This window comes from Ovis aries, chromosome 3 (genome assembly GCF_016772045.2).
Source record: "Ovis aries strain OAR_USU_Benz2616 breed Rambouillet chromosome 3, ARS-UI_Ramb_v3.0, whole genome shotgun sequence".
NCBI classification, from domain to species: Eukaryota; Metazoa; Chordata; class Mammalia; order Artiodactyla; family Bovidae; genus Ovis; species Ovis aries.
In genome coordinates, this window is record NC_056056.1 from 174,197,159 (window position 1) to 174,223,058 (window position 25,900).

The window sequence follows — 25,900 nt, forward strand, 5'->3', positions numbered from 1 at the left end:
CTTCACTGATCCCATATAGTTTTATTGATATCTAATATGCACTGAGGACCCAGCTGAAGGACCGAGACTATCAAGACAACAGCATGATGCCCTTGCCCTTGAGGGGCTCCCGGTCTGTGGTGGGTAGAGGGATAGATACATAAAGAAATGCTTACAATAGACAATATGCTGAGTCAGAGCTAGGCAGGGCATTACTGGAAAGGAGAAAAGGGATGCCCAGTCCCACCAGGCTGGGAGTATGAGGTCAGGAGACTTCCTAGAGGAGGCAAAGCTTGAGAAGCTGAGTTGAGCGGAGTTTCCCCAGGTATCAGAAGGCTTTTCCTGTCCCTGCCCCTGCCCCTACCCCTGCCCACCGCCCCTGCAGCATCTCTTCTCCGTCCTCTCACTCTCACTCCTCACATCTGAGGCCCCAGCTTCTCTGAACTCTACTGCAAGTTCCTGTCCGGGTAACATGCTCTCCTACCTCTGGGTCTTTAACTCTGTGTCTCATTCTCTACTTGTTGACCTCTTCTTGAAGTGCAAGCCAAACAACTTTTCTAGGAAGGCTTTCCTAAGATACCTGAGGCTGGACCTCAGTTACAGCGTTTGTCTTACTGCCTTGTGAGTGCTTATTCATTTCCCTGCTTTCTCCATAAAACTACAGTCTCCCTGAGAGCAGAGGCTGTGCCTAGTGTCTGCCTCACATCAAAGGCTCCATATGTGCGGAGTAAAAAATGCAGCACATGACCATGTGCACCTAGGCTCTTTTAGCTGGCCACATGTACCTAAACTCCTTTAGTTGGTCATGTGTACCTAGAACACAAACTCTCCTCACAAGCAAAGGAAGAACCAGGGGAAGCCTCAACTCATGAGTAATGCCTCTTACAAAGGTCACACGCTGAAAGAAAACATTGGGCCTCTAGAACATACCTGTCCATTTATCTCTGCCCAAGCTCCAGGGACTTTATCATGACCTCGGATCCAGTTATGTAAAGCTTCAGCAGACTGATTCCAAGAGATCTAGGAATGCGCAAAGCACAGGTTGAACTTCTCAAGTCTCAAAGGCAATAGAGACATGTCTCTCCATCAGTGGCAGACATGGGTAGGGATGGGGCAGGTGGCTTGGAGATCTTCTTTTCATTGAGGAAATGGTACACTGAGAACTGCTCAAAGGTGGGGGACAGTGAATTCTGAGAAGCGTAACTAAGTTGATATAAATACCTCAGCATTTTCCTTTTTCTGGATACCTTCATATGTTGCTCCTTCTTCTGACTGGGGAATGCGAGGAGCTTTACCATCAGCTATAAGTTGGACAGCTTCCACCTAAAGCCAAACATGTTACCACTGTTTAACTGAAGTTTCTGTTTAACAGAATTACTATATATAAATATGTCCAGAGAGTCAGACTTTGATAAAATTTCTTTGAATCCATAATTGTACCAGGCAGTGTGTTAGGTGGGGCTTCCCAGGTGAGAGAGTCAATTCCTAGGCAGGTTGATAAGAAGTCCGGGGGTCCCCAAGGAGAGAGGGGTCAGGGGTTCTCAAGGAAGAGCTAGGGGTCTGGAATTGTTAGCCCCCATCTGTAAGAGAGAAAGAAGCAACCAGCACCATCTCTCTACCGGAGGCGTCCCTCACTGATCTACATGGGGGTATAGACAAACCTTACACCAAAGCTTCCCTTCCTTGGTCGGACTTAGTCTGTCCCTTACCGATGCAGTCACTGTACTCTTCCCTCCCAGTTCTACCACCGAGGCAGGGCAGAGATGCACCAGGGGTAGACCTGATGGCATCCCAGACTGATGTCCAGCTCCTCACCATTAAAACCTTGCTTGCCTCTGATGCCACCTGAGGTGCAATCAGTAACCTTCTGGAATGCCTCTCAAGCTAAGACTGCTGGGGGAAACATTCGTCACCTAAGTGCCTGTGCACAACCCTAAGTATATTCCTGACCACAATAAGACCAGTATGAACATAAAACTGAGATGTTCCTTCCAAGCATCACCACACCAGTATAAGCAATAGCAAAAGAGATGGTGAAGGACTGGCCAGTGAGGAAAAATTGATTTTTGTCCTCGAGTTATTAGGGCCAGTCCTTCCATTTCATTCCCACAGACTCCACAGAAAGAATATCTAAGGAGTTGGGACAAAAGCCACTGGAAAGCCTCCTCTGGTCCACTAAGAGCTAGCATTACCAAAGGAAGATACCCATTGCACTTCCAATCTGAGTAACCTTTAACCTCAGAGATGCTCTTGGGGCTAGAGCTCCATCTAGCTTCTGAACTTTCGACTCCTAGCAAGGCTAGGCGCTTCCTGACTACCAATCCAAGTTGGCGTCCTAAGTAACAGTACACAGTAACAGCATAGATCACAAGTCCCTTGAAAGTCTATGATCCGACAGATAGGTTAGTAGTTCTAATTCCCAAGGAGTTATGAAATGGTCAAAGAAACTGGAAAGTTTGACTGAGAAAGGAGAGTTCGGTCCACACACTTTGCCCATTTCTGGTCGGTCGCCAAAGGAGACATTGGGTGCCTCTTGGCATTGGCAGGTCGGTATAAACCCCTGACAGGTTTCTGCCATAAGCCATATGAGGTCACTGCAGAACCGCAGAACAGGGCTCCTCCTCACTTGCTTTGCTCAAGGCATGTCATTCATTCACACAAGCATACTGTAGAGTTAGTAAAGTACAGCAGAAAACGTGTTCGCTAGGAGAACAAAGAACTAGAGCTCCAAGCATCCTTACCTTGTCCTGAAGAATCCCGGACGAGCCCCAAAGATGAAAGGTTGTTACTGAACCATGAAAGCTGCTGGGATTCTTGGCCTCCGAAGGAGAAGAATTCAATCCGGGGCCAGAGACGAGGCTTGATCACTCAGAGCTTTTGTGTAATAAAGTTTTATTAAAGTATAAAGGAGATAGAGAAAGCTTCTGACAAAGACATCAGAAGGCGGCAGAAAGAGTGCCCCCTCGCTAGTGTTAGCAATGGAGTTATATACTTTTTAATTAGTTATTACAGTGAATCAAAAGAATGTCTGGAGGTTGTAAAAACCTTACTAGACCCACTCCCATAATTTACATTTTAAGATAACAGGATTAGCCAGAAAGTTTTTTCTAGAAACTGTCCTTAAGCAGGATACATTTCTGTTATATAATCCTAAGGAATGTAGAGGAAAAAAAGTTTGTCCTTTCCTCCTCCTTGAGAATTCCAGACCCCTCTCTCCTTGGGGACCCCCTAGACTTCTTATCAACCTGCCTAGGAATTGACTCTCTCAAAGGTGGCACTAATGGTAAAGAATCTGCCTGCTTGCCAATGCAAGAGGCATAAGAGACTCAGGTTCAGTCTCCAGGTAGGGAAGATCTCCTGGAATAGGAAATGGCAACCCACTCCAGTATATTTGCCTGGCAAATCTCATGGACAGAGGAGTCTGGTGGGCTGCAGTCCAAAGGGTTGCAAAGAATCGTACACAACTGAAGCAGCTTAACACACACACACACGGGTTAGCTTCTTTATGTAAAATATCCCTTGGTGGCTCAGAGAGTAAAGAATCTGCCTGCAATGCAAGAGACCTGGGTTCAATCCTAGAAGAAGGAAATGGCAATCCACTCCAGTATTCTTGCCTGGAGAATGCCATGGACAGAAGAGCCTGGTCAGCTACAATCTATGGGGTCACAAAGAGTCGGACATGACTGAGTGACTAACTAACATCACACAAGTCCTACAAGGTGGATATTATCAGTCTTGTTTTACATATGAGGTTGCAAAAAGCCTCAAGCAATTAGCTTGAGAAAAAGCAACTAGCTCAAGATCACAGAGGAGAAGGCACTGGTGACCCACTCCGGTACTCTTGCCTGGAAAAGCCCATGGATGGAGGAGCCTGGTAGGCTGCAGTTCATGTGGTCGCTAAGAATCAGACACAACTGAGCAACTTCACTTTCACTTTTCACTTTCATGCACTGGAGAAGGAAATGGCAACCCACTCCAGTGTTCTTGCCTGAAGAATCCCAGGGACGGGAGTCTGTGGGGCTGTCATCTATGGGGTTGCACAGAGTCAGCCATGACTGAAGTGACTTAGCAGCAGCAGCAGCAAGATCACAGAGACAGCTGGTAGGTGTGAGAGAAGGGTCTGTCTCCAGATCTATCTACTGCCAATATCCAGCCCGCACTTTTAAATATGACTCCTTTATTTAAACACATTTCAATCTTGCTTTTTCAATGGAAATATTAGGAAGATAATTGTAAAATAAGTCATTGCAGGTTACTTCTGCTCATCATGATGATTCTAGAAAATAATACATAGTTATGTTTAAGGAATTCACCTGGATTTATAGTTTAGGACACCTGGAATAAAAAAAAAATTAGTCTGTCCATGCGTCTGATTGCCTTTGGGATGTGTCCTGTGTCCTCTTCTGTGCACCATTTATTTTTACCTTGAGTTGAGAGCCTGTGTCCTTCACTGGGAGACTTATGTGAGCTCATGTTCTCAGTTTTCTCTCTAAGTACTCACAGCTAAGTACTCCAACCTCTTCAAGAGCATGTGGAGGGAGCCACCTGGGACAGGTTCAAGCTAAGCTCATTCATTCCACCTATTTCTGGCCATAATCCAGGTTTGCAAAAATGCTACTGGACACACAGACTGCTACTTTGATTATAATAATCATTTTGAGCACCTACTGTGTGCCAGATGCTTTACACAAATGTCATTTAATTTTCACAGCAACCTTGTAAGTCAGGCAGTAGTGTCCACATTTTATAGATGAGGAAACCAAGGCTAAAGGGGCTAAATGACTTGCCTACTATACAACAAACAAATGGTAGAGCAAGAACTACTCTTTTAATCATTGTGTCAGTCACTCAGTCATGTCCAACTCTTTGTGACCCCATGCATTGTAGCCACCCAGGCTCCTCTGTCCGTGGGATTCTCCAGGCAAGAATATTGGAGTGGGTTGCCATTTCCTTCTCCAGGGGATCTTCCCAACCCAGGGATCAAACCCAAGTCTCCTGCATTTCAGGCAGATGCTTTAGCATCTGAGCTACTAGGAAAGCACCCACTTAATCATTAAATGTTGACAAGCAAAATACTGCTCTCCTCTCTCCTAAATCAATGGCTGCTGTTTTATATCATCTTATTGTCCACCTCTGTGCTGTACTTCTACCATATCAAACACTATAAAACATTAAATGATACTGAAATTATCTTTCAATGTTTTTACAGGTTAATATATCACTTCTTGTGATGTGCATGTTTTGAGTTTTTAATTCAGAGCATACCTGAACAAATAAAGCAGCGTCAAATTTTGCCCTATTACATAGACTGATTTTAAATGTTTTTGAAGGAAGTCAAAATTATATAGCAAAATTTCTTCAGATTCTGCTACTTCTTTACAAATAGTCATTATAAACGGGATGGAGATCCAAATAAGTGGCAAAATAAATGAAGTTTGATGACTACTTTATCCAGTTGATCACTATCCTCAGAAGAATAAGTCAGCTTCACAGAATAAGAAATTCTGAAGTTCAGATTTCCTCCCTCAATATGCCATCCTATTAGTAAATATAATGAAATCTAATTTTGTTTTTCATACTTATTTTTAGTAAAAATTCATAGGAGTAAATCCTCAATAAAAGAGAAACATTGCCAAAACTTTAAAGGTTTACTAGATTCTCTGTGATGGCATAATTGTACTGACCATGGCCTTGATTCCTTCTGGAAAAAGAAACCGATTATAAAGCGCATCTACGGTATCATTGGGCTCCACATCACACGACCTCTGGAGAAGGATGGGTCCTGTGTCTAAACCATCATCAGCCCAGAAAACAGAAAACCCAGCTTTCTTATCTCCCATGATTAGAGTCCTGTGAAAAGAAGAGTTGCAATGTAACACATTGGTTACCTGTATCATAAGGTGAATCAGTAACATGAAAGTACAATGTGGTTACAGTGGAAAATAGACAGTGAATGAAGCTACTGTGAAAATTACAGCAGGGCTGGGCGATATCAGCACTCATAAAAAGGAGAACTTAGTGGCTCTGTGATTTTATACATCCCCATCTCTGTAATCTTTCTTATTAACACATAGTAATGAAAAGGCATCAGAGACCATCAGTACTACGTCTCACTGACTCCCAGACGTTGGCTTTCTATTGCAACATCAAGTAATTTTGCCCACCAGGGTCCAGTTCCCACATTGCACCCGACCCTGTATTAGGCAGAATAAGATCATGGAAGATAAAACAGAGGATAGTCAGTACAGTGTTGAAAGGGGAACTGATGTTTAACTTAGGTTGTATAATTCAGGTATAGGCATCACTTAGAGCTGGAATTAGATTGTCTATAAACAAATAATAGTAAAAGAGGGTGGATTAATTCAACTAATTGTATTATGTGTTCTATAAATTTAGCCTAAGAGGAAATACTGACCCTACAGACCTTATGGCTTCCCAGGTGGCGCTAGTGGTAGAGAACCTGCCTGCCAGTGCAGGAGACATGAGAGACTCGGGCTCAATCCCTGGGTCTGGAAGATTCCCTGGAGAGAGTCATGGCAACCCACTCTAGTATTCTTGCCTGGAGAATCCCATGGACAGAGGAGCCTGGAGGGCTACAGTCCATAGAGTCACAAAGAATCAGACACGACTGAAGCAACTTAGCACGGACACACACAGGCCTTATAGTATATACACTAAACCAGATAGATGGGAATACATATATAAAAGCATATCAGAAAGCAGGCTAATATAGACAGAGTATGAAGTGATAGGTCAGCCATACTCTTCACTGAAATCATTGTTGCCTCTCTGAGCTACTAGCCAAGAAGACCAACTCAGTCAACTGACCAATCAATCAACTACTCACTTCAGAAATCTTGAGGAACTAATTGGCACTGTGTTATCAAGAGCCTTGAAAATATTCATATACTTTGAGTCAATGATTCTACACATGGAAGCAATGTGAAATGAGAAAAAAAAAGTACGTTTAAATACAAAGATATTCACTATAGTACTATTTACAAGAGCCAAAAAGAAATCAATTCATGTAATCAGTCTTGAAACATTGGGTTGGGCAAAAAGTTCATATGGGGTTTTCCACAGTATGCTATAGAAACATCTGAATGACATTTTTGGCCAGCCCAATATAATTAAATGTTTTTCACCACATTTAAACCAAGGGTAGATTTTCTGCCTATATGATAACTTGACCCTGAGAGAGAGCTGGGGGTTATGCAGGTAAAGGAGAGATAGTAGAGATGATAAGAAAGGCCCACCTTGACCCACAGGATAGTGTACCTATGATACTGGGCAGTAGCAGGCAGTGTTCTTGAACCTGGGCCTTATGGCAATAAAAACGTTAGACCATAGTCCTTTCTCCGCTCAAGAAACTTAACCTTGAATGGGGGAAGACAGACCATGAGAAAGATAATTTCAGGTAATTCAGCATTTCTTGAAATGTACCTGAGATACTCTGCAAAAAAAGCTCTATGGCCAAATAAATTGAGGAACACTTTGTACTCACATTCTCCCTTGGAGATTAGTATGCTCACGTGAAAGCACATATTAAATTCTCTAGGTTCTGAGAAACAGAAATCCAGCATAACCCAGACTCGTCTGAACACAGGACCTTTGCTTGCTCAATACCTAGTTACATCCAGTGGAGCCAATAGGTCATAGAAGATTCTTGGGAATGCTGTTCTGGCTTATGCTGTACCTCAAGATCTCAGGGAGTTCATGCAATCAGGACCTCACAATTGTTCAAGCATACCTAGTTCCTTGATCACGTAGGTTAAACACAGAAAGATTACAGGCAATAGAAATGGGCCCATCTTGGTTATTTAAAGAAAAATCTCACCAGTTGATAGCAGAAGCTCCTCTGTGCCTGGGAAGGATAGACGGGTGATAAACAATGGAACCATGCTTTGGGCCGTCAATTACGTCCATGGGGATGAATTGTGTGCAGAAGGGAAGTACGTTGAGCTCAGCACCCACGGATCTGTAGGCCTCTGCCACCTCCTTTATGGTCTTGCCCTTGACTCTCCATCTAGGGAACTTGAACACAGGGGTCCCATTTTTCTCTGCAGCCAATGCTGAGCATGAAAGAGAAGATTATTTTCATCAAAAAAGTTTGGGCCATAATTTTGTATTACTATTAGTTCACACATCGTAATTTCATGAAACATCTACAAATAAAACATGATGAAGAACAATTTAGATTCTGACCATCTCATGGCCAAAGGTAGCTGCTTTAAGCCCCACTGTATAAGTTTAAGGTGTACAGCATAATGATCTGACATACATCATGAAAATGATCATCACAGTAGGCTTAGTAAACATTCTTCATCTTATATACATACAAAATAAATGAAGTAGAAAAAATTTTTTATTATGATGATAATGCTTTGGATTTACCCTCTTAACAACTTTCATATGTAACATACAGCAGTGTTCATTGTATTTATCAGGTTGTACATTATATCCCGCTGCTGCTGCGTCGCTTCAGTCGTGTCCGACTCTGTGCGACCCCGTGGACTGCAACCTACCAGGCTCCTCTGTTCATGGGATTTTCCAGGCAAGAGTACTGGAGTGGGTTGCCATTGCCTTCTCCGACATTATATCCCTACTCCTTACTCATAATTGGGAGTTTGTACCTTCTGACTGCCTTTATCCAATTCTCCCAGTAACAGAAACTAGAATAAACACCAGAGCTGCTTCTTTCAGGAAAAAAAAAAATTCAGAGTTATCATAGATATTATTTCCCAACCAATATATTGCATCATACCAGTGATTTATAAAGATTCAAGTCACAAGCCAAGGTTTCTAGATACTAGTCCTTATTCTCTACCTGTAGACTGTTTCTATCGGGTTGACCAAAAAGCTCATTCGGGTTTTCTGTACCATCTTACCAAAAAATGAACCTAATATCTGTTTCTTGCCCTTTCATTCAACATAACTAAAGTGAGCAAATCAGAATCACACTGTAGGTTTGCTTTGGGGATGGCTATTTTCTTTACCTACTGTTAAGAGTCAAGCAGCCATCGTTATAATTCGTTCTGAGATAAATGTGTTCTTTATAAGCCCACATCAATTGCTATTATTGGATGTGGGCTTCCTTGCATTTGTGTTGGCACCTCTGCATCAGACATTATTCTACATGTCTTATAGAACCTTTGGAAAGTCACAAGCATAACTCAGGAAAAACATATGCTTGGAAATTCCTCTGATGGACCTGATGATCACCACATTGTTAAGTGGAGAAACTCAGTACAACAGGGGCCTGCATCTTTGTCTTGAGGCCCACAAGAGAAGGGAGAATGTTTGAGTCTGTACCCACCATACAAATTGACTCGGCCCGAGAAGGCCAAGTGCAGAGTCCATGATCCAGTTGCTCCAAGATACACTCACCAAGTGGGTCAGCTTTTCCATCTTTGTCTGGAACTGTGAACACTCCCACGACTCGGTGGCCTTCTTTGCAGAGATGACTATAGACCTCCTGTCCAAAGAGGCTCTGACCAATAAGTGCCACTTTCAGCTTGTTTTTGAAACAAATCTGTGAAACAATTCAGTAGTGACAGATATTAGTATGGATGGGTTTCCCTGGTGGCTCCATAGTAAAGAATCTGCCTGCAGTGTAAGAGACACAGGTCTGATCCCTGGGTGGAGAAGATCCCCTGGAGAAGGAAACGGCAACCGACTCCAGTATTCTTGCTTGGGAAATCCCATGGACGGAGAAGCCCGGCAGGTTACAGTCCATGGGGTCACAAAAAAGTCAGATATGCGTTAGCGACTAAACAACAACATCAGTATAGATAGAAGATACATGGATAATAAATAATCTTTTCTCAATAATACCAGATGGTAAGGGCTACACAAGGCTTAAAGGTTTACAAAGCAAAATATTTATTGACATACACTGAACTCAGACTACATGCTACATACTTCAATTTCACACCTAAGTATTCCTCATTTTCCCTTTGCTTTTGCTTACGTGATTATTCACTATAATCATTGAGACTGCATATATTTTTACAAGGTATTTCAACTCCTTGATAAAATGAAACTAGATGTTAGCAAATAAGCCCAAGTTTCATAGTTAAAAAAAGTGTAATTCTCAGCAAGATCTACCTCAATATAAAACAATGTTTTTATACCCCACAATTTAGAAATAAGAGCTAAATCATCTCTCATCTCCAAAAAATAAAGCCAAGAATTAACATCTAGTAAAATATAGGGGTCAAAACCTAGTGCCACCCATCCCTTATTAGTTGTGTGACCTCAAGCAAGTAACTAACTTTTATTTGCCTTTTTTTCTCATCTATAAAATGCGAATAATACCAACTTACACAATTCTGATTGAAGTAGATGACAATATGTATTAGGCTTAAAGCAGTGTCTGACACACAGCACTGTTTAAGTAAAAGCTTTAATAATGTTTTAAAGGTTTTGCCACATAGTAGACAATTCTATGTTTTTTCACATAGTCCAGAATTCCAAAATTTTTGGTAAGTAATCTAAACTCATTTGGTCTCAAGATCTGGATTGATCTAATAAAATGTTTTTTATAGTCTTTGAAGATGTCTTATAAATTAACACAAAATCATTTGGCTTCAAACTTGACGGAACTGACAACACTGTTTATAGTCTTTAGTACGTTTTGCTGCAGAGAAAATCAATCAGTGTGCTTAGTTACAGATACTACCCCAGACCCTGCTATAAAGTGCGTGTAAGTTTCCATGTACCATACTAACTCTATTAAACGTGAATAACTCTGAACCCCAAACACATTTGGCCCCACAGGTTTCAGAGAAGAAATTGAGGTCTGCCCATTATTTCATTCACTTAATCTTCACAACTATCCTGTTTTCTTATCCCTTATTTTGTATCATTTTATGAATGAAGAAACCAAGCCTTAGAAAAATCTAGTTTATCACCAAGGTCATACTGGTAAAACAAGGCAAAGGTGGGACTTGAATCCAGGGCTGTCAGACTCCAAAGCCCTCGTATGTATTTAAACATAAAATGTGCCAGCACTGCCCATCTCTTCCAACTTCTGTTTTTTTCAAATTAAAAAAAGAAATTGCAGTATAACTGCTTTACAGTGTTGTGTTAGTCTACCTTCTTTTTAGAACACTGCACTAATGCACAAAAATACACTGATTGTCAATAAATATAAACATCATAAAGATAAGAATGGCACTAAAGGAGTTAAAGTTTTTAAGGACTGTCTTTAAGCAATTATACCTTTTGTAAATTCTCCCAAGAGGAAGTCTTTTCACAAAGCTGAAGGTAATGTGTTGACGTGTCGATTGTTAAGATGGTGAAGAGAGTCACCAGGTGAAGCGGGCTGGATGCAGGATTGTGCATATAGGGATGGTAATCAGGGAGTCATGACCTCCTATGTGAATCCCATTTTGGCAAAGAACCAACCCCAGCTCCCCAGAGTTCTTTCCATCTTTCATTCCACCATGTTAGAATTCAGCTCCACAGGATTTGGACATAGAACATTTTTCCTTCAGTTTGAATGGGATTCATTAATGTTCCAGAAAGTCATTCTAAATTAGCAAAGCCTCACTGTTAAAATCTGACTATAAGAAACTTAATTTTCCCTTATTTCCCATTTTATTTATTTATCGGTTTAATTGTTTTTAATTAAAAATTTTTTTAACTTTTTATTTTATATTGGAATATAGCCAATTAACAGAGCTGTGATAGTTTCAGGTGAACAGAAAAGGGACTCAGCCATACATATACACCTACCCATTCTCCCCCAAACTCCCCTCCCACCCAGGTTGTCACACTGAGCGGAGTTCCCTGTGCTACACAGTAGGATTTCATCGGTTATTCATTTAACATATAGCAGTATGTATATGTAGATCCCAAACTCCTTAACTAGCCTGTCTTCTCCTCATTCTTCCCTCCTGGCAACCATAAGTTCATTGTCTGTTTCTGCTTCGTAAATACATTAATTTGTATCATTTCTTTTTAGATTCTGTAGAAATATCACAGGACATCCCTTATATGGGGAATTCACTTTACTAAGGGCATAAATGGCATCCCTTTTTAGGCATGAACTTAAACGCATGCAAGTTCACACCTTCCCTGTGAGCTCATAATTAATCAATTAGGGTTTGGGTTTAAAAATTCCTTTCAAGGGCCAGCCAAAGTTTCTATCCCCTAAGAGCCTAAAGCTTCAACATCTAACAGATTCTTACAGACAGACAGATTTACTCTGTAAGAACAGCTCAATTTGCCTACAGATAACACATAACTATTTCATTTCCTCTCATTCAAAAACTCAAAATGTTTGGTAAATACTCTATTTTCAGATCCTATAATTAATGCTGTTGCTTGATACAGAACCAATGTGCTTGCTATCTTACAAAATTTGGCTTTTACCTCACACCATTACCAATGCCAAATATTTTAAGACGTCCTAAATATTAGTCGTAAAAGACAACCAAGGGCCATGAGGATGAGCTGACTCAAATGTAGTGTGTCCCCAGCTGTCATCTCGTTATTGGGATTTCAATTCCTAAATCAACAGTCTGCCAGAAAGTGCTTAAAGAAACCATGTCAGTATCTCTGGAAATTCTACATTCACTGAAACACTTTCTGAGCTTAGTGGTAAAACTGAGACTATAAAGGCAAGTTTCTAACAGTGAGAAGATTTCAGTTAATGATTTTAAGTGTTTATAGTGAGTTAGTATAATTCTAAACAGCTGTACTGGGATGTTTTACTTTAGCCTTATTTCTCCAAGTATGATCTGAGGACTGACAGTCCGTGTTGGCAGAATTATCTGGGAGGAAATATTAAAAATGTGGTTTCCTGGGTCCCACCCCTGATCTACTGAGTCAGACCCTCAGGAATTTGGCATTAACTCAAAAGCGTATGAGGAAGTTTGGACCCTGTCTCTGCACTATATTAGCCAAGGAAGCTGCATTTTAACAAGCTCTCCATTGACTGACAGGCATATGCAAATCAGCAAATCTCTGGTGTTTTAGAGTGTGTGTCCATCCCTCCAAAATGTGTCTGCCCTGGGGAGTCTGGGGAAGCGGTGGAAGTAATAGCAAACATTTTAATGAGACCCTGGGGTGTGCCAGGTATTTAATATATGTTTATTTTGATTGCCCAGTGACTCTCAGAGACAGGCATTAATATGTTGTTTTACAGATGAAGTGGGGAAGGGAATGGCAACACACTCCAGTATTCTTGCCTGGAGAATCTCATGGGCAGAGGAGCCTGGCAGGCAACAGTCACCAAGAGTCAGACATGACTGAAGCAACTTAGCACAGATGAAGAAATTAAAACAGAGAAATTAAGATACAGCCTGGAGTCCAGTCACTACTAAGTGGTAGCTCTGAGATTCTAACCCAGTTATCACATCAGTGCCATTGTTCTTCTATAACACCAGCTGTCGAGTATCAATTAAAATCTGAATAATAATAGTACTTATCCTATAAGTTACTATTATTATTGTCATAAGGATTTAGTGGGATAAAGCCTGTAATGTGGCGATGTGCCATGTGTGGCAATAGTAAATGCTCAAAAAATGTGAACTATACAGAAGAACTATACAAAAAAGATCTTCATGACTCAGATAACCACGACAATGTGATCACTCACCTAGAGCCAGACATCCTGGAATGTGAAGTCAAGTGGGCCTTAGGAAACATCACTACAAACAAAGCTAGTGGAGGTGATGGAATTCCAGGTGAGCTATTTCAAATCCTAAAAGATGATGCTATGAAAGTGCTGCACTCAATATGTCAGCAAATTTGGAAAATTCAGCAGTGGCCACAGGACTGGAAAAAGTCAGTTTTCATTCCAATTCCAAAGAAAGGCAATGCCAAAGAATGCTCAAACTACCTCACAGTTGCACTCATCTCACACGCTACCAAAGTAATGCTCAAAATTCTCCAAACGAACTTCAACAGTACATGAACTGTGAACTTCCAGAAGTTCAAGCTGGATTTAGAAAAGGCAGAGGAACCAGAGATCAAATTGCCAACATCTGCTGAGTCATCGAAAAAGCAAGAGAGTTCCAGAAAAACATCTGCTTCTGCCTTATTGAATACACCAAAACCTTTGACTGTGTGGATCACAACAAACTGTGGAAAATTCTGAAAGAGATGGGAATGCCAGATCACCTGACCTGCCTCTTGAGAAATCTGTATGCAGGTCAAGAAGCAAGTTAGAACTGGACATGGGACAACAGACTGGTACCAAATAGGCAAAGGAGTACGTCAAGGCTGTATATTGTTACCCTGCTTATTTAACTTAAATGCAGAGTACATCATGTGAAATGCCAGGCTGGATGAAACACAAGCTGAAATCAAGATTGCCGGGAGAAATATCAATAACCTCAGATATGCAGATGACACCACCCTTATGGCAGAAAGTGAAGAGAATCTAAACAGCCTCTTGATGAAAGTGAAAGAGGAGAGTGAAAAACCTGGCTTCAAATTCAACATTCAAAAAATGAAGATCATGGCATCCAGTCCCACCATTTCATAGCAAATAGATGTGGAAACAGTGAGAGACTTTATTTTCTTGGGCTCCAAAATCACTGCAGATGGTGACTGCAGCCATGAAATCAAAAGACGATTTCTCCTTTGAAGAAAGCTATGACCAACCTAGACAGCATATTAAAAAGCAGAGACATTACTTTGCCAACAAAGGTCTGTCTAATCAAAGATATGGTTTTTCCAGTAGTCATGTATGGATATGAGAGTTGGACTATAAAGAAAGCTGAGCACCAAAGAATTGATGCTTTTGAACTGTGGTGTTGGAGAAGACTCTTAAGAGTCCCTTGGACTGCAAGAAGATCAAACCAGTCAATCCTAAAGGAAATCAGTCCTGAATATTCATTGGAAAGACTCTTGCTGAAGCTGAAACTCCAATACTTTGGCGGCCTGATTCGAAGAACTGACTCCTTGGAAAAGACCCTGATGCTGGGAATGACTGAAGGCAGGAGGAGAATGGGACGACAAAGGATCAGATGGTTGGATGGCATCACCAACTCGATGGACATGAGTTTGAGTAAACTCCGGAAGTTGGTGATGGACAGGGCGTGCTGCAGTCCATGGGGTCGCAAAGAGTCAGACATGACTGAGCGACTGAACTGAACTGAACTGAAATGTCAGCTAGTATACTGTAAGTAATACCCAGGTAAATGAAAATGATGATAATGAACCTTTCCTATGGGAGTGTACCATGAGACAGGCACACTATTGAACCTCTTTCACTAATTTAAAAAATGTATCAAATCCTTATCATACATAATTAAGACTCACTGTGATCCATTTTATAAATGAGAAAACAGGGCTCAGGGAAGTTAAGTAACCTGGCCACAGATAATAATAATAATAAGGAGTAAAGGCAGGATTCAAACTCAGATCTATTTCACTTCAGCAGATGTACTTCTATTGCTTTCCTGTGTTGATGGTCTTCCTCCTCCCATCTTTTTTTTTTTTTTTTTTAAAGAAAAATTTGGCAATAGTTTGACAGGCCAATTATGGGATACAGTTTCATCAGAGTTTCTAATGGATTACCATGGTGGTCTTGTCATGGGAGACAGTTATCATTTGTTAAAGGGTGAAGGCTGGTGACCAGAGGACATTCTTTGAGATACTGTCAGTGCCTGTTTTGTTTGTTTGTCATAGTCAGAATTTATTAGGATTTGCAGAAGCATGAGAGGATGTACCACAAAAGTTTGACTTTATAACAAGGAAGTATGGTATCAATGTATAGTGTTGTCAGCAAAACTGGGATACAGAGCAGAGGTTCACATTTTTTAAAGGCAATGGATGACATCTACTCTTAAAATAAAATCCTTAAAATAAAAATAGGGAGACCAGCAGAATCTGTTACCTTGGTGAGAAAGAAGGGGGCATAAAGTGATCCACAGTATTTCTAAATCTGGGTGATAAGTGCTATTACCCTGCAATTCCCTTGAGATAATCTTCTGCATTAGAAGAGCCTTTTGCAGGGTATAGGGCTTTTGCTTCTTAAACTATTAATATGAAATATTGCATTCCTGAGACTATCCACATCTTGGTGAAACTCTCTTGGGAAGCAAGTTAATATGAACTCATTATACTCTAATGGTTGGAAAAAAACACAATCTTCTACAGAAAACTTAAAGGCACAGTGCTAAGAGTCTGAGTAATCCAAAGCCCTTCTTAATAAAAACACTTGAGCAGGGTGTAAAATAAGGTCAAAGCTGCCTATGTTAGAAATTGAGAGAATTGGCAGTTTTTCCAATGATAATGGGAAAGGACCTTTTTCACAAAAGAATAAAACAAAATAAATTTTTCTGAGACCGTGAGATACCTAACTCTTAAGGGACTATCTGGCACGTGGTTTCCCACATTATGCCTGACGGTGTGCAAGATCTGTTCAAGAAGCATATTCTGGGCATTTGCCATGCTCTGGGCACAGTGTGTGGTTGCTGTTGTTGTTCAGTCTCTCAATCATGTCCAACCCTTTGCGATCCCAAGGACTGCAGCACACCAGGCTTCCCTGTCCTTCCCTATCTCATGGAGTTTGGTCAAACTCATGTCCATTGAATCAGTGATGCCATCCAACCATCTCATCCTCTGTCTTCTCCTTCTCCTCCTGCCCTCAATATTTCCCAGCACCAGGGTCTTTTCCAAAGAGTCAGCTCTTGGCATCAAGTGGCCAAAGTATTAGAGCTTCAGCAACAGTCCTTCCAATGAATATTCAGGGTTGATTTCCTTTAGGATTGACTGAATTAATCTTACTGTCCAAAGGACTCTCAAGAATCTTCTCAAGCACCATAGGTCAAAATCATCAATTTTTGGGCACTCAGCCTTCTTCATTATCCAGCTCTCACATCTGTACAGGACTATTGCATGGTGAAGTGAAGTGAAAGTTGCTCAGTCATGTCTGACTCTTTGTGACCCCATGGACTGTACAGTCTGTGGAATTCTCCAAGCCAGAATACTGGAGTGAGTGGCCTTTCCTGTCTCCAGGGGATCTTCCCAACCCAGAGATAGAACCCAGGTCTCCCACGTTGCAGGAGGATTTTTTTACCAGCTGAGCCACCAGGGAAGCCCAAGAATACTGGATTGGGTAGCCTATCCCTCCTCCAGGTGATCTTCCTGACCCAGAAATTGACCAGGGTCTCCTGCACTGCAGGAGGATTCTTTAACAATCGAACTATCAGGGAAGCCCCCTGTTGCGTGGATAGGGGCTGCAAATTGGTGACCTGACAAGAGGATTATATTTGGCCCACAGAGCATTTGTAAAAGAACTGTGATAAGATTTTTGGGAGGTTTTACATTAGCAGGCTGAATTTCTGACTTATCTTTAAAAATCAGGAGGCTTGTCAACCATGATCAACATTCCCAAGTGGCAATGGTCAGCTGGAGCGGACCAGGGGATGCTGTCCTTCAACTCTGAACGTGGCTTACTCAGTCCAGCCCAAATGCTTCATTCGTCTGACCTGGGTGGGCTCTGTGGGCATTTTTGTTTGGGATTCCTACGCTGAAGGCAACCAGAAGAGTCCCTGTCCTAGTTTGGTTGAGTGCCTTTTCATATTTTATTCCTCATTTGTATTTCCATTCCGTTATTATTCTTTACCTAAAGGCAAGTTTAATCATTTGTCCTCGTAATCTATGAACTCTTTGAAAGCAGGGACTACTTATCTCTTCTTTTTTTTTTTCCTTCCTTTTTGGCTATGAGACTCTGAAAAAGTTTTTTAACTTCTCTGCATCTCAGTTTCCTGCTTTGTAAAATGGGCATATTAATATTACTTACCTCACTGAGATGTTATGAAGACTAAATGAGTATATGCAAAGCATTTATAACAGTGCCTGGTACATATAAAGTCCTAGAGCAATGGTATTTATTATTATTTCTTCAGGATTTAGACCAAGTGCTCAGTACATAATATATAATTTAATGTGGTTTGAAGTTGAATTTGAGGGTCCTAAATTAAACTAGACACCAAAGCAGAGGGTCATGCAATAAGGAAACAAGTAAAGGATCTAGTTGCTAGAACTAGGGTGTAAAGTCAGTACTTGGTTCCAAGAAGCAGGGAAGGGTCCTCTTGAAATGGATCATAAAGTAACCCCAAGTCCTGAACCAGTCAGGCTTGTCTCAGACACTGGCAGAGGAGCTAAGTAACAGATTGCCAAATAAATATAAGGCCTAAATAGCCCCCGCCATTGGGAGAAATTAAGAAGCAGTCAGCTAGGCAAGATACTGGAAGTGGACAATAATAGCTCATTGACAAGGGTTTTATTGCTAGATACAGTGAGAGTTGGACTGTGAAGAAAGCTGAGCACTGAAGAATTGATGCTTTTGAACTGTGGTGTTGGAGAAGACTCTTGAGAGTCTCTTGGACTGTAAGGAGATCCAACCAGTCCATTCTAAAGGAGATCAGTCCTGGGTGTTCTTTGGAAGGACTGATGCTAAAGCTGAAAGTCCAATACTTTGGCCACCTCATGCAAAGAGTTGACTCATTGGAAAAGACTCTGATGCTGGGAGGAATTGGGGGCAGGAGGAGAAGGGGACAACAGAGGATGAGATGGCTGGATGGCATCACCGACTCGATGGATGTGAGTCTGAGTGAACTCCGGGAGTTGGTGATGGACAGGGAGGCCTGGCATGCTGCGATTCTTGGGGTCACAAAGAGTCAGACACGACTGAGTGACTGAACTGATAGTTGCACTATTTAAAAAGATCCAGCCATATCATTAAGCTGAGATCATTAAATAACTGTAAATCCATTTCTTTAAGACAGAGAATTAATTATGCCAGGAAGTGTTTCAAGTAAATTTTCTCCTTGGATTTTATTAAATTCTGAGAGATTTTTTTTCATTCTTCCTTCATTCTGGTTTAATACAAACTCAAAAGTGCTGTGTGATTTAAAAAAAGTTTTTAAGATGAAGGTACAATGTATATACAATAAAACACCATTTTCAGTGTAAAATTCTGTGAGTTTGGACAATCACACAGTCATGTGACCCCTGCTACAATCAAGGTATAGAACAATTCCATCATCTTGCCAAATTCCCTTCTGTCCCTTTACAGTCACTCCCTCCCCCTAATTCCAACCCCTGATAATCACTGGTATTTTTTTCTATCACTATAGCTCACTCTCTCCAAAGTGTCAGATGAATGTGGCACGATATGTGCTCAGTTGCTCATTCGTGTCCAACTCTGCAACACCACGGACTCTAGCCTGCTAGGCTCCTCTGTCCATGGGATTTTCCAGGGAAGAATCCTGCAGTGGGTGGCCTGAGGGGATCTTCCTGCCATGTCTCCTGTACTGGCAGGGGGATTCTTTACCACTGAACCACCTGAGGACCCATATAAATATGAAACGCTTTGGGTTTGTCTTCTTACATTTAACATACATATTTGAGCTTCATCCCTATTGTTTTTATCAATAGTTCATTACATTTATTTTTCTGAGTAAGAGTCTACCATATGGATAGATATACCACAGTTTGCTTATCTTGACACCAACTGAAAGACGTTTAAATTGGTGATTATGAAGAAAGCCTCTGTAAACATCCAGGACAGGACCGGGAAGCCTGGAGTGCTGCACTCCATGGGATCGCAGGGAGTCCGACATGACTGAGTGACTGAACAACAACAAACATCCATAAATAGATACTCCGATGAACGTAAGATTTCATTTCTCTAGGGTGAATACCTCTGAGGACAGTTGCTGGGTCATGTCATAGGTGTATGTTTAACTTTATAAAAAAAAAGGTCAGTTGTCCAAAGTGACTGTACCATTTTGTACTCCTATCAGCCGTGTTTGATTTCAAACAATTCTTATAGAATACAGTCTAAAGGATGAATCTCCATTTTCTATGGAGTAAAATACCCCAAATGCATCACCTAATGTTCCATGCTCTCCTTTTGGCCACTGAAGAACTTGCCTTCTCCCCAGCCATATGGCACAGCTCTCCCACATGTATTCCTGGAGACAAACTCAGGCGCCTGACCTCAGACCATGCCTGGTGCTTCCCCACTTGGGTGTTTTTGTTTATGCCATTTGCTACCTGGGATGTTCATCTTTTATTACTGAAAGCTTATATAATCCCACTATTGACATGTTTTCATCCTTCAAGAATCCTGTCTGCTTCCAAAAAAGACAATTAAAGGTGTTGACAGGGGACGCCAATGAAATAGGCAAACACAAGCCCCTTGCTCTCTGTACCACTCAACACAGATTCCCATGTGCCACGTAGCAAGAGAGCTAAGGAGGAGTCCAGAGCACTGCAGAGGAAAAACATCAAAGTCTTTGCCACAACAGGTATCTTTCCCCTTATTACAAAAATAACTAGAACTGGCAGCATGGGATAAAGTGAATTCTCATTACTTGTGGCTGTCTGAGAGACCAAAGCTTTCCCATTTATGCAACTTTTGGCCAGTTCTGGATGCGACTCAAGACTTCTCTGCTCCAAGTTTTTTTTTTGTTTTTTTTTTTTTTTAATATCTGGATAGGTACACATGCACATATGACTCTAACAGAGAAGAGGAATCAAAATGCCAACTCTTTTATAACACAGCAAACATGCACTTCCTATAAAAGAGATGAGGTACATGGGATGGATCTGTTTTCCTCCCTAAACAGCTTGGACTCTACCTAGATGCATAGATGCATCTCTTCCCCAGGAACCCCAAAGTGCTGAAGTCAGCCCCACATGCAACGTGTCCTCCTTCATTTCATCGCTGGAGAAGCTGATGCAATTCCAAGGCTGCGGGCCGGGCCAGGCCAGGGCTCTGTTCTTGCATCATTGTTTACCAGTATTCCAGGGTGGCTGCTTCTGCAGCGCCTGGTAATCATAGAAAGCTTGCCATCTGCAGCTCCGGAATAATGAGCTGGCAGTCACCGGCTGGGACTGCCATTGTGTGAATGGGCACTGCATGCCCATCGGGAGCGCTGACAACTGTCGGGCTGCGGAGGAGGACCTGGTCGACTTGATGCCACTCTCCTCCAAGAGGTGGACTGGGTCCTGGACCTCCGCTCCACCTCGTAACCAGGCAGGGGTCTCAGCATTGAAATGAAAACTGAAAGGAAGCCGATTCTGTGCCCCTGGCCGAATGACCGTTTCCACCCTGTCAATCCCAGCCAGACATCCTCAGCCCTTCCTGCTAGAGGACAAAGGCTCGTTCGACAAGCCCATTCGGGACCCTCCCAGGACCTTTACTTCCACTCTCCCAGTTTAAAACAAACAAACAAACAAACAAACAAACGTTGTCTTGCAAAGTAAACAGCTGCCCACCCTAGCCCCGCCCCCCGGCCCCTCCCCGAATCTGGAAAGCAGTCCCCGGGTGAGAGAGCCTGGACGCTCGCCCGGGGGAACTCACTCGGCTGGTGGAGAAGCGCCGGAGCGCCTGGCCGCCCCGCCACAGCATGCTGGAAAGGAGCGCTCGCGCGGGCAGCCCGGGAGCAGCTCAGCCCAGACTCGGCCTGCAGCCTCTGGGTCCTCGGCGTGTCCCGGGACCCCGCTTACGGCCCCTCCCCCTCGCCTGGCCGGGCTCCCGCGGCCAATCCCGTGCGACGGGCGGGGCGTGAGCTGGTCTCCCGGAGCTGGCCTGGTGTCCAGCCAGAGGGACCGCTTCTGGCGGCTGCCGCCTTTCCACCCTCACTAGCTGTGGAATCTTCTACCAGTTACACTTCTGAGGTATACAAGGATCTGCCTTAAAGGTCAATCTGACACCCCAACTCATGTCCTTAACACAGTCCTGAAAAGACAACGTGGAGCCACGGAAGATAAGGGGTGGGGGCACCTTCTCCACGTAAGGGTCCTGATTCCTACCTCGTAGTCTGATAAGAACATTTAATGAGATTGTGTATAAAGCACCTGACAAAGGGCCTGGTACAGAGCTTGGTCCCTGACAGATGATAGACAGATAGATGGGTCCTTTTCCCTCACCTCCCTGAAGAAACGCTCAAGGCATGCTTTAGTTGAACACCTGTATCAAACACAACTCCTTAGCCTGGCATTCAAGGCATCTGTAGTTTGGCATTTACTCTTATTTCTTGCAACTCCTTTGCACCTGTAATTCAGTCTGAATGTAGTACATGTCTATGATTTCTTGGACAATATCTCCCAGGAAAATTTGCCGCCTGTCACTTATCACCAACTGCTGCTGCTGCTGCTGCTGCTGCTGCTGCTGCTGCTGCTGCTGCTGCTGCTGCTAAGTCGCATCAGTTGTGTCCGACTCCATGTGACCCCATAGACGGCAGCCCACCAGGCTCCTCTGTCACTGGGATTCTCCAGGCAAGAACACTGGAGTGGGTTGCCATTTCCTTCTCCAATGCATGAAAGTAAAAAGTGAAAGGGAAGTCGCTCAGTCGTATCCGACTCTTCCTGACCCCATGGAGTGTAGCTTACCAGGCTCCTCAGTCCATGGGATTTCCCAGGCAAGAGTACTGGAGTGGGATGCCATTGCCTTCTCCGTATCACCAGCTAAGCTGACCAAATTCCTTCTCTGCTTAAAGGTATAGCTCAAATGTTGCCTCCTAGAGAAAACAAATGTTTTCCTGATTATTTTTCCTCCCCCACCTCCTGACATCCCCAAAGTAATCTTTCACTCCTCTGAACTGGGAAAGATTTTTCTCTATGCATCTCTTCAGTTCAGTTCAGTTCACTTGCTCAGTCATGTCTAACTCTTTGCCACCCCATGAACTGCAACATGCCAGTCTTCCCTGTCCATCACCAACTCCCGGAGTTTACCCAAACTCATGTCCATTGAGTCAGCGATGCCATCCAACCATCTTATCATCTGTTGTCCCCTTCTTCGCATCAGGTGGCCAAAGTTTTGGAGTTTCAGCTTCGACATCAGTCCTTCCAATGAACACCCAGGACTGATTTCCTTTAGGATGGACTGGTTGGATCTCCTTGCAGTCCAAGGGACTCTCAAGAGTCTTCTCCAATGCCACAGTTCAAAAGCATCAGTTCTTCGGAGCTCAGCTTTCTTTATAGTCCAACTCTCACATCCACACATGACTACTGGAAAAAACCATAGCCTTGATTAGACAGACCTTTGTTGGGGAATTAATGTCTCTGCTTTTTAATATGCTGTCTAGGTTGGTTATAACTTTCCTTCCAAGGAAAGCATCTTTTAATTTCATGGCTGCAGTCATCATCTGCAGTGATTTTGGAGCCCCCCAAAATGAAGTCAGCTATCATTTTCCCATCTATTTGCCAGGAAGTGATGGGACCACATGCCATGATCTTAGTTTGCTGAATGTTGAGCTTTAAGCCAACTTTTTCACTCTCCTCTTTGACTTTCATCAAGAGGCTCTTTAGTTCTTCTTCACTTTCTGCCATAAGGATGGTGTCATCTGCATATCTGAGGTTATTGATATTTCTCCTGACAATCTTGATTCCAGCTTGTGCCTCATCCAGCCCAGAGTTTCTCATGATGTACTCTGTATATGAGTTAAATAAGCAGGGTGACAATATACAGCCTTGACGTGCTCCTTTTCCTATTTGGAACCAGTCTGTTGTTCCATGTCCGTTTCTAACTGTTGCTTCCTGACCTGCATACAGGTTTCTCAAGCGGTCTGGTATTCCCATCTCTTGAAGAATTTTCCACAGTTTGTTATGATCCACACTCAAAGGCTTTGGCATAGTCAATAAAGCAGATGTTTTTCTGGAACTCTTGCTTTTTCGATGATCCAGATGTTAGCAATTTGATCTCTGGTTCCTCTGCCTTTTCTAAAACCAGCTTGAATATCAGGAAGCTCACAGTTCATGTATTGCTGAAGCCTGGCTTGGAGAATTTTGAGCATTACTTTACTAGTGTGTGAGATGAATGCGATGGTGCTCTGGTTCGAGCATACTTTGGCATTTCCTTTCTTTGGAATTGGAATGAAAACTGACCTTTTCCAGTCCTGCGGCCACTGCTGAGTTTTCCAAATTTGCTGGCATATTGAGTGCAGTACTTTCACAGCATCATCTTTCAGGATTTGAAATAGCTCAATTGGAATTCCATCACCTCCACTAGCTTTATTCATAGTGATGCTTCCTAGGCCCACTTGACTTCACATTCCAGGATGTCTGGCTCTAGGTGAGTGATCACACCATCGTGATTATCTGGGTCATGAAGATCTTTTTTGTACAGTTCTTCTGTGTATTCTTGCCACCTCTTCTTAATATCTTCTGCTTCTGTTAGGTCCATACCATTTCTGTCCTTAATCAAGCCCATCTTTGCATGACATGTTCCCTTGGTATCTCTAATTTTCTTGAAGAGATCTCTAGTCTTTCCCATTCTGTTGTTTTCCTCTATTTCTTTGCATTGATCGCTGAGGAAGGCTTTCTTATCTCTCCTTGCTATTCTTTGGAACTCTGTATAATCTTTCCTTTTCTCCTTTGCTTTTTGCTTCTCTTCTTTTCACAGCTATTTGTAAGGCCTCTTCAGACAGCCATTTTCTTTTTTGCATTTCTTTTTCTTGGGAATGGTCTTGATCCCTGTCTCCTGTACAATGTCATGAACCTCTGTCCATAGTTCATCAGGCACTCTGTCTTTCAGATCCAGTTCCTTAAATCTATTTCTCACTTCTACTGTATAACTATAAGGGATTTGATTTAAGTCATCTTAGGTTGCCTCAGTCAGTACTGGTATTTATGTACCTGTCATCTTCTCTACTGGAAGCTCTTTGAAGACTGAATCCATGCCTTATTTATCAGAATTTAGCACTTAGCTAAAGTACTTAGCACTAAGCAGAGCTCAGAAAATACTTGTTGAAAGAGAGAACAAATCAACGAATGAATGTGTATAAGAAGGAAAGAAGGAAAGAAAAAGAACCGTTAAAAAATTATTGAAGTTCATGTACAATGTAGGGTTAATTTCTTATGTACGGCAAAGCCACTCAGTTATACAGATATATATATATACTATATATATATATATATATATATATATACTAGAAAAAGAACCATTCTTAAAGCCTGGAGAATTGCTGCAAACATCCAGGGTTTTGCTTTAGATACTGTCTGTCCCTTGACAATTTAACCTATTTCCCTGACTGCATTTTGTGACTTCTTGCTTCTCTTAAACTTCTAAATATTGATACTCTTTTTGAATTGTCCTGAACCAGGGATGGTAAGGAAGGAGTGTGGTTTTTCCTAAGTGAAGATTCCATAGTTATATACTTCAGCTCCCAACTTTGGAAAATGAGTTTATGTTTATCCAAATATAACAAAACATACACGATGCCTAAAATTTTCTTTATAAGAACCAGAAATGTAGTTCTTTTTATAACTGCAAGTTAAGCCAAATGCAACTAGAGAGGTTAACAAACAAACAAAAGCTAAAAACACCTACCAGTCTAGACTTTCTGCATGTGTGCTCAGTCGTTCAGTCATGTCTGACTCTTTGCGACCCCGTGGACTGTAGCCCACCCGGGTCCTCTGTCCATGGGATGTTCCAGGCAAGAATACTGGAGTGGGTTGCCATTTCCTTCTCCAGGGGGACCCCAACCAAAGGATCAAACCCTATTGCTGGCAAAAAATGGAGATGAAATAAAGCAAACTTTAAAATAAAAAAACTTGAGGGACTTTGTTATCAGTAGACATACAAAAAGGAATATTAGACTATGCTTCAAGTAGGAGAAAAATTACCAACTTGGAAGCCCAGACTGACAAAAAAGGCAAATACGTGAGGGAATTTAAGTAAACAATGACCATATGAACAAAACCAATAATAAAATCTTGGAGATATATATATATATATATATATATATATATATCAACAAGATATATACATGAAAATATAAAAGCAATAATAAAAAATTGTTGGATAAGTTGGGAAGGCTGGGAGGAACGGAATAGTCCTCAGGCAGAAAGAAAATTAATACTAGATGGAAGCTCAGAAATGGAGTGAAGAGCAAAGAGAGGGTAAATATGAGGACAAATTTAAATTAGTATTATATAGAATGAT

General features: G+C 42.0%; 1 protein-coding gene across 2 annotated transcripts in view; it reads right to left on the reverse strand.

Moving 5' to 3' along the window:
• Nucleotides 1–21,430, reverse strand: part of ALDH1L2 (aldehyde dehydrogenase 1 family member L2) — a 63,422-nt gene extending 41,992 nt beyond the window's left edge. For both annotated transcript variants that reach the window (XM_042247165.1, XM_004006689.5), the window contains exons 1-6: nucleotides 21,317–21,430; nucleotides 9,367–9,511; nucleotides 7,817–8,051; nucleotides 5,664–5,829; nucleotides 1,201–1,302; nucleotides 910–999 (exon numbers count right to left, since the gene is read on the reverse strand). In XM_042247165.1, coding sequence (XP_042103099.1) covers nucleotides 910–999; nucleotides 1,201–1,302; nucleotides 5,664–5,829; nucleotides 7,817–8,051; nucleotides 9,367–9,511; nucleotides 21,317–21,364 — 786 coding nt within the window. In that variant the 5' untranslated portion in view covers nucleotides 21,365–21,430. The remainder of the gene's footprint in view (nucleotides 1–909; nucleotides 1,000–1,200; nucleotides 1,303–5,663; nucleotides 5,830–7,816; nucleotides 8,052–9,366; nucleotides 9,512–21,316) is intronic.
• Nucleotides 21,431–25,900: the final 4,470 nt, after the last annotated feature.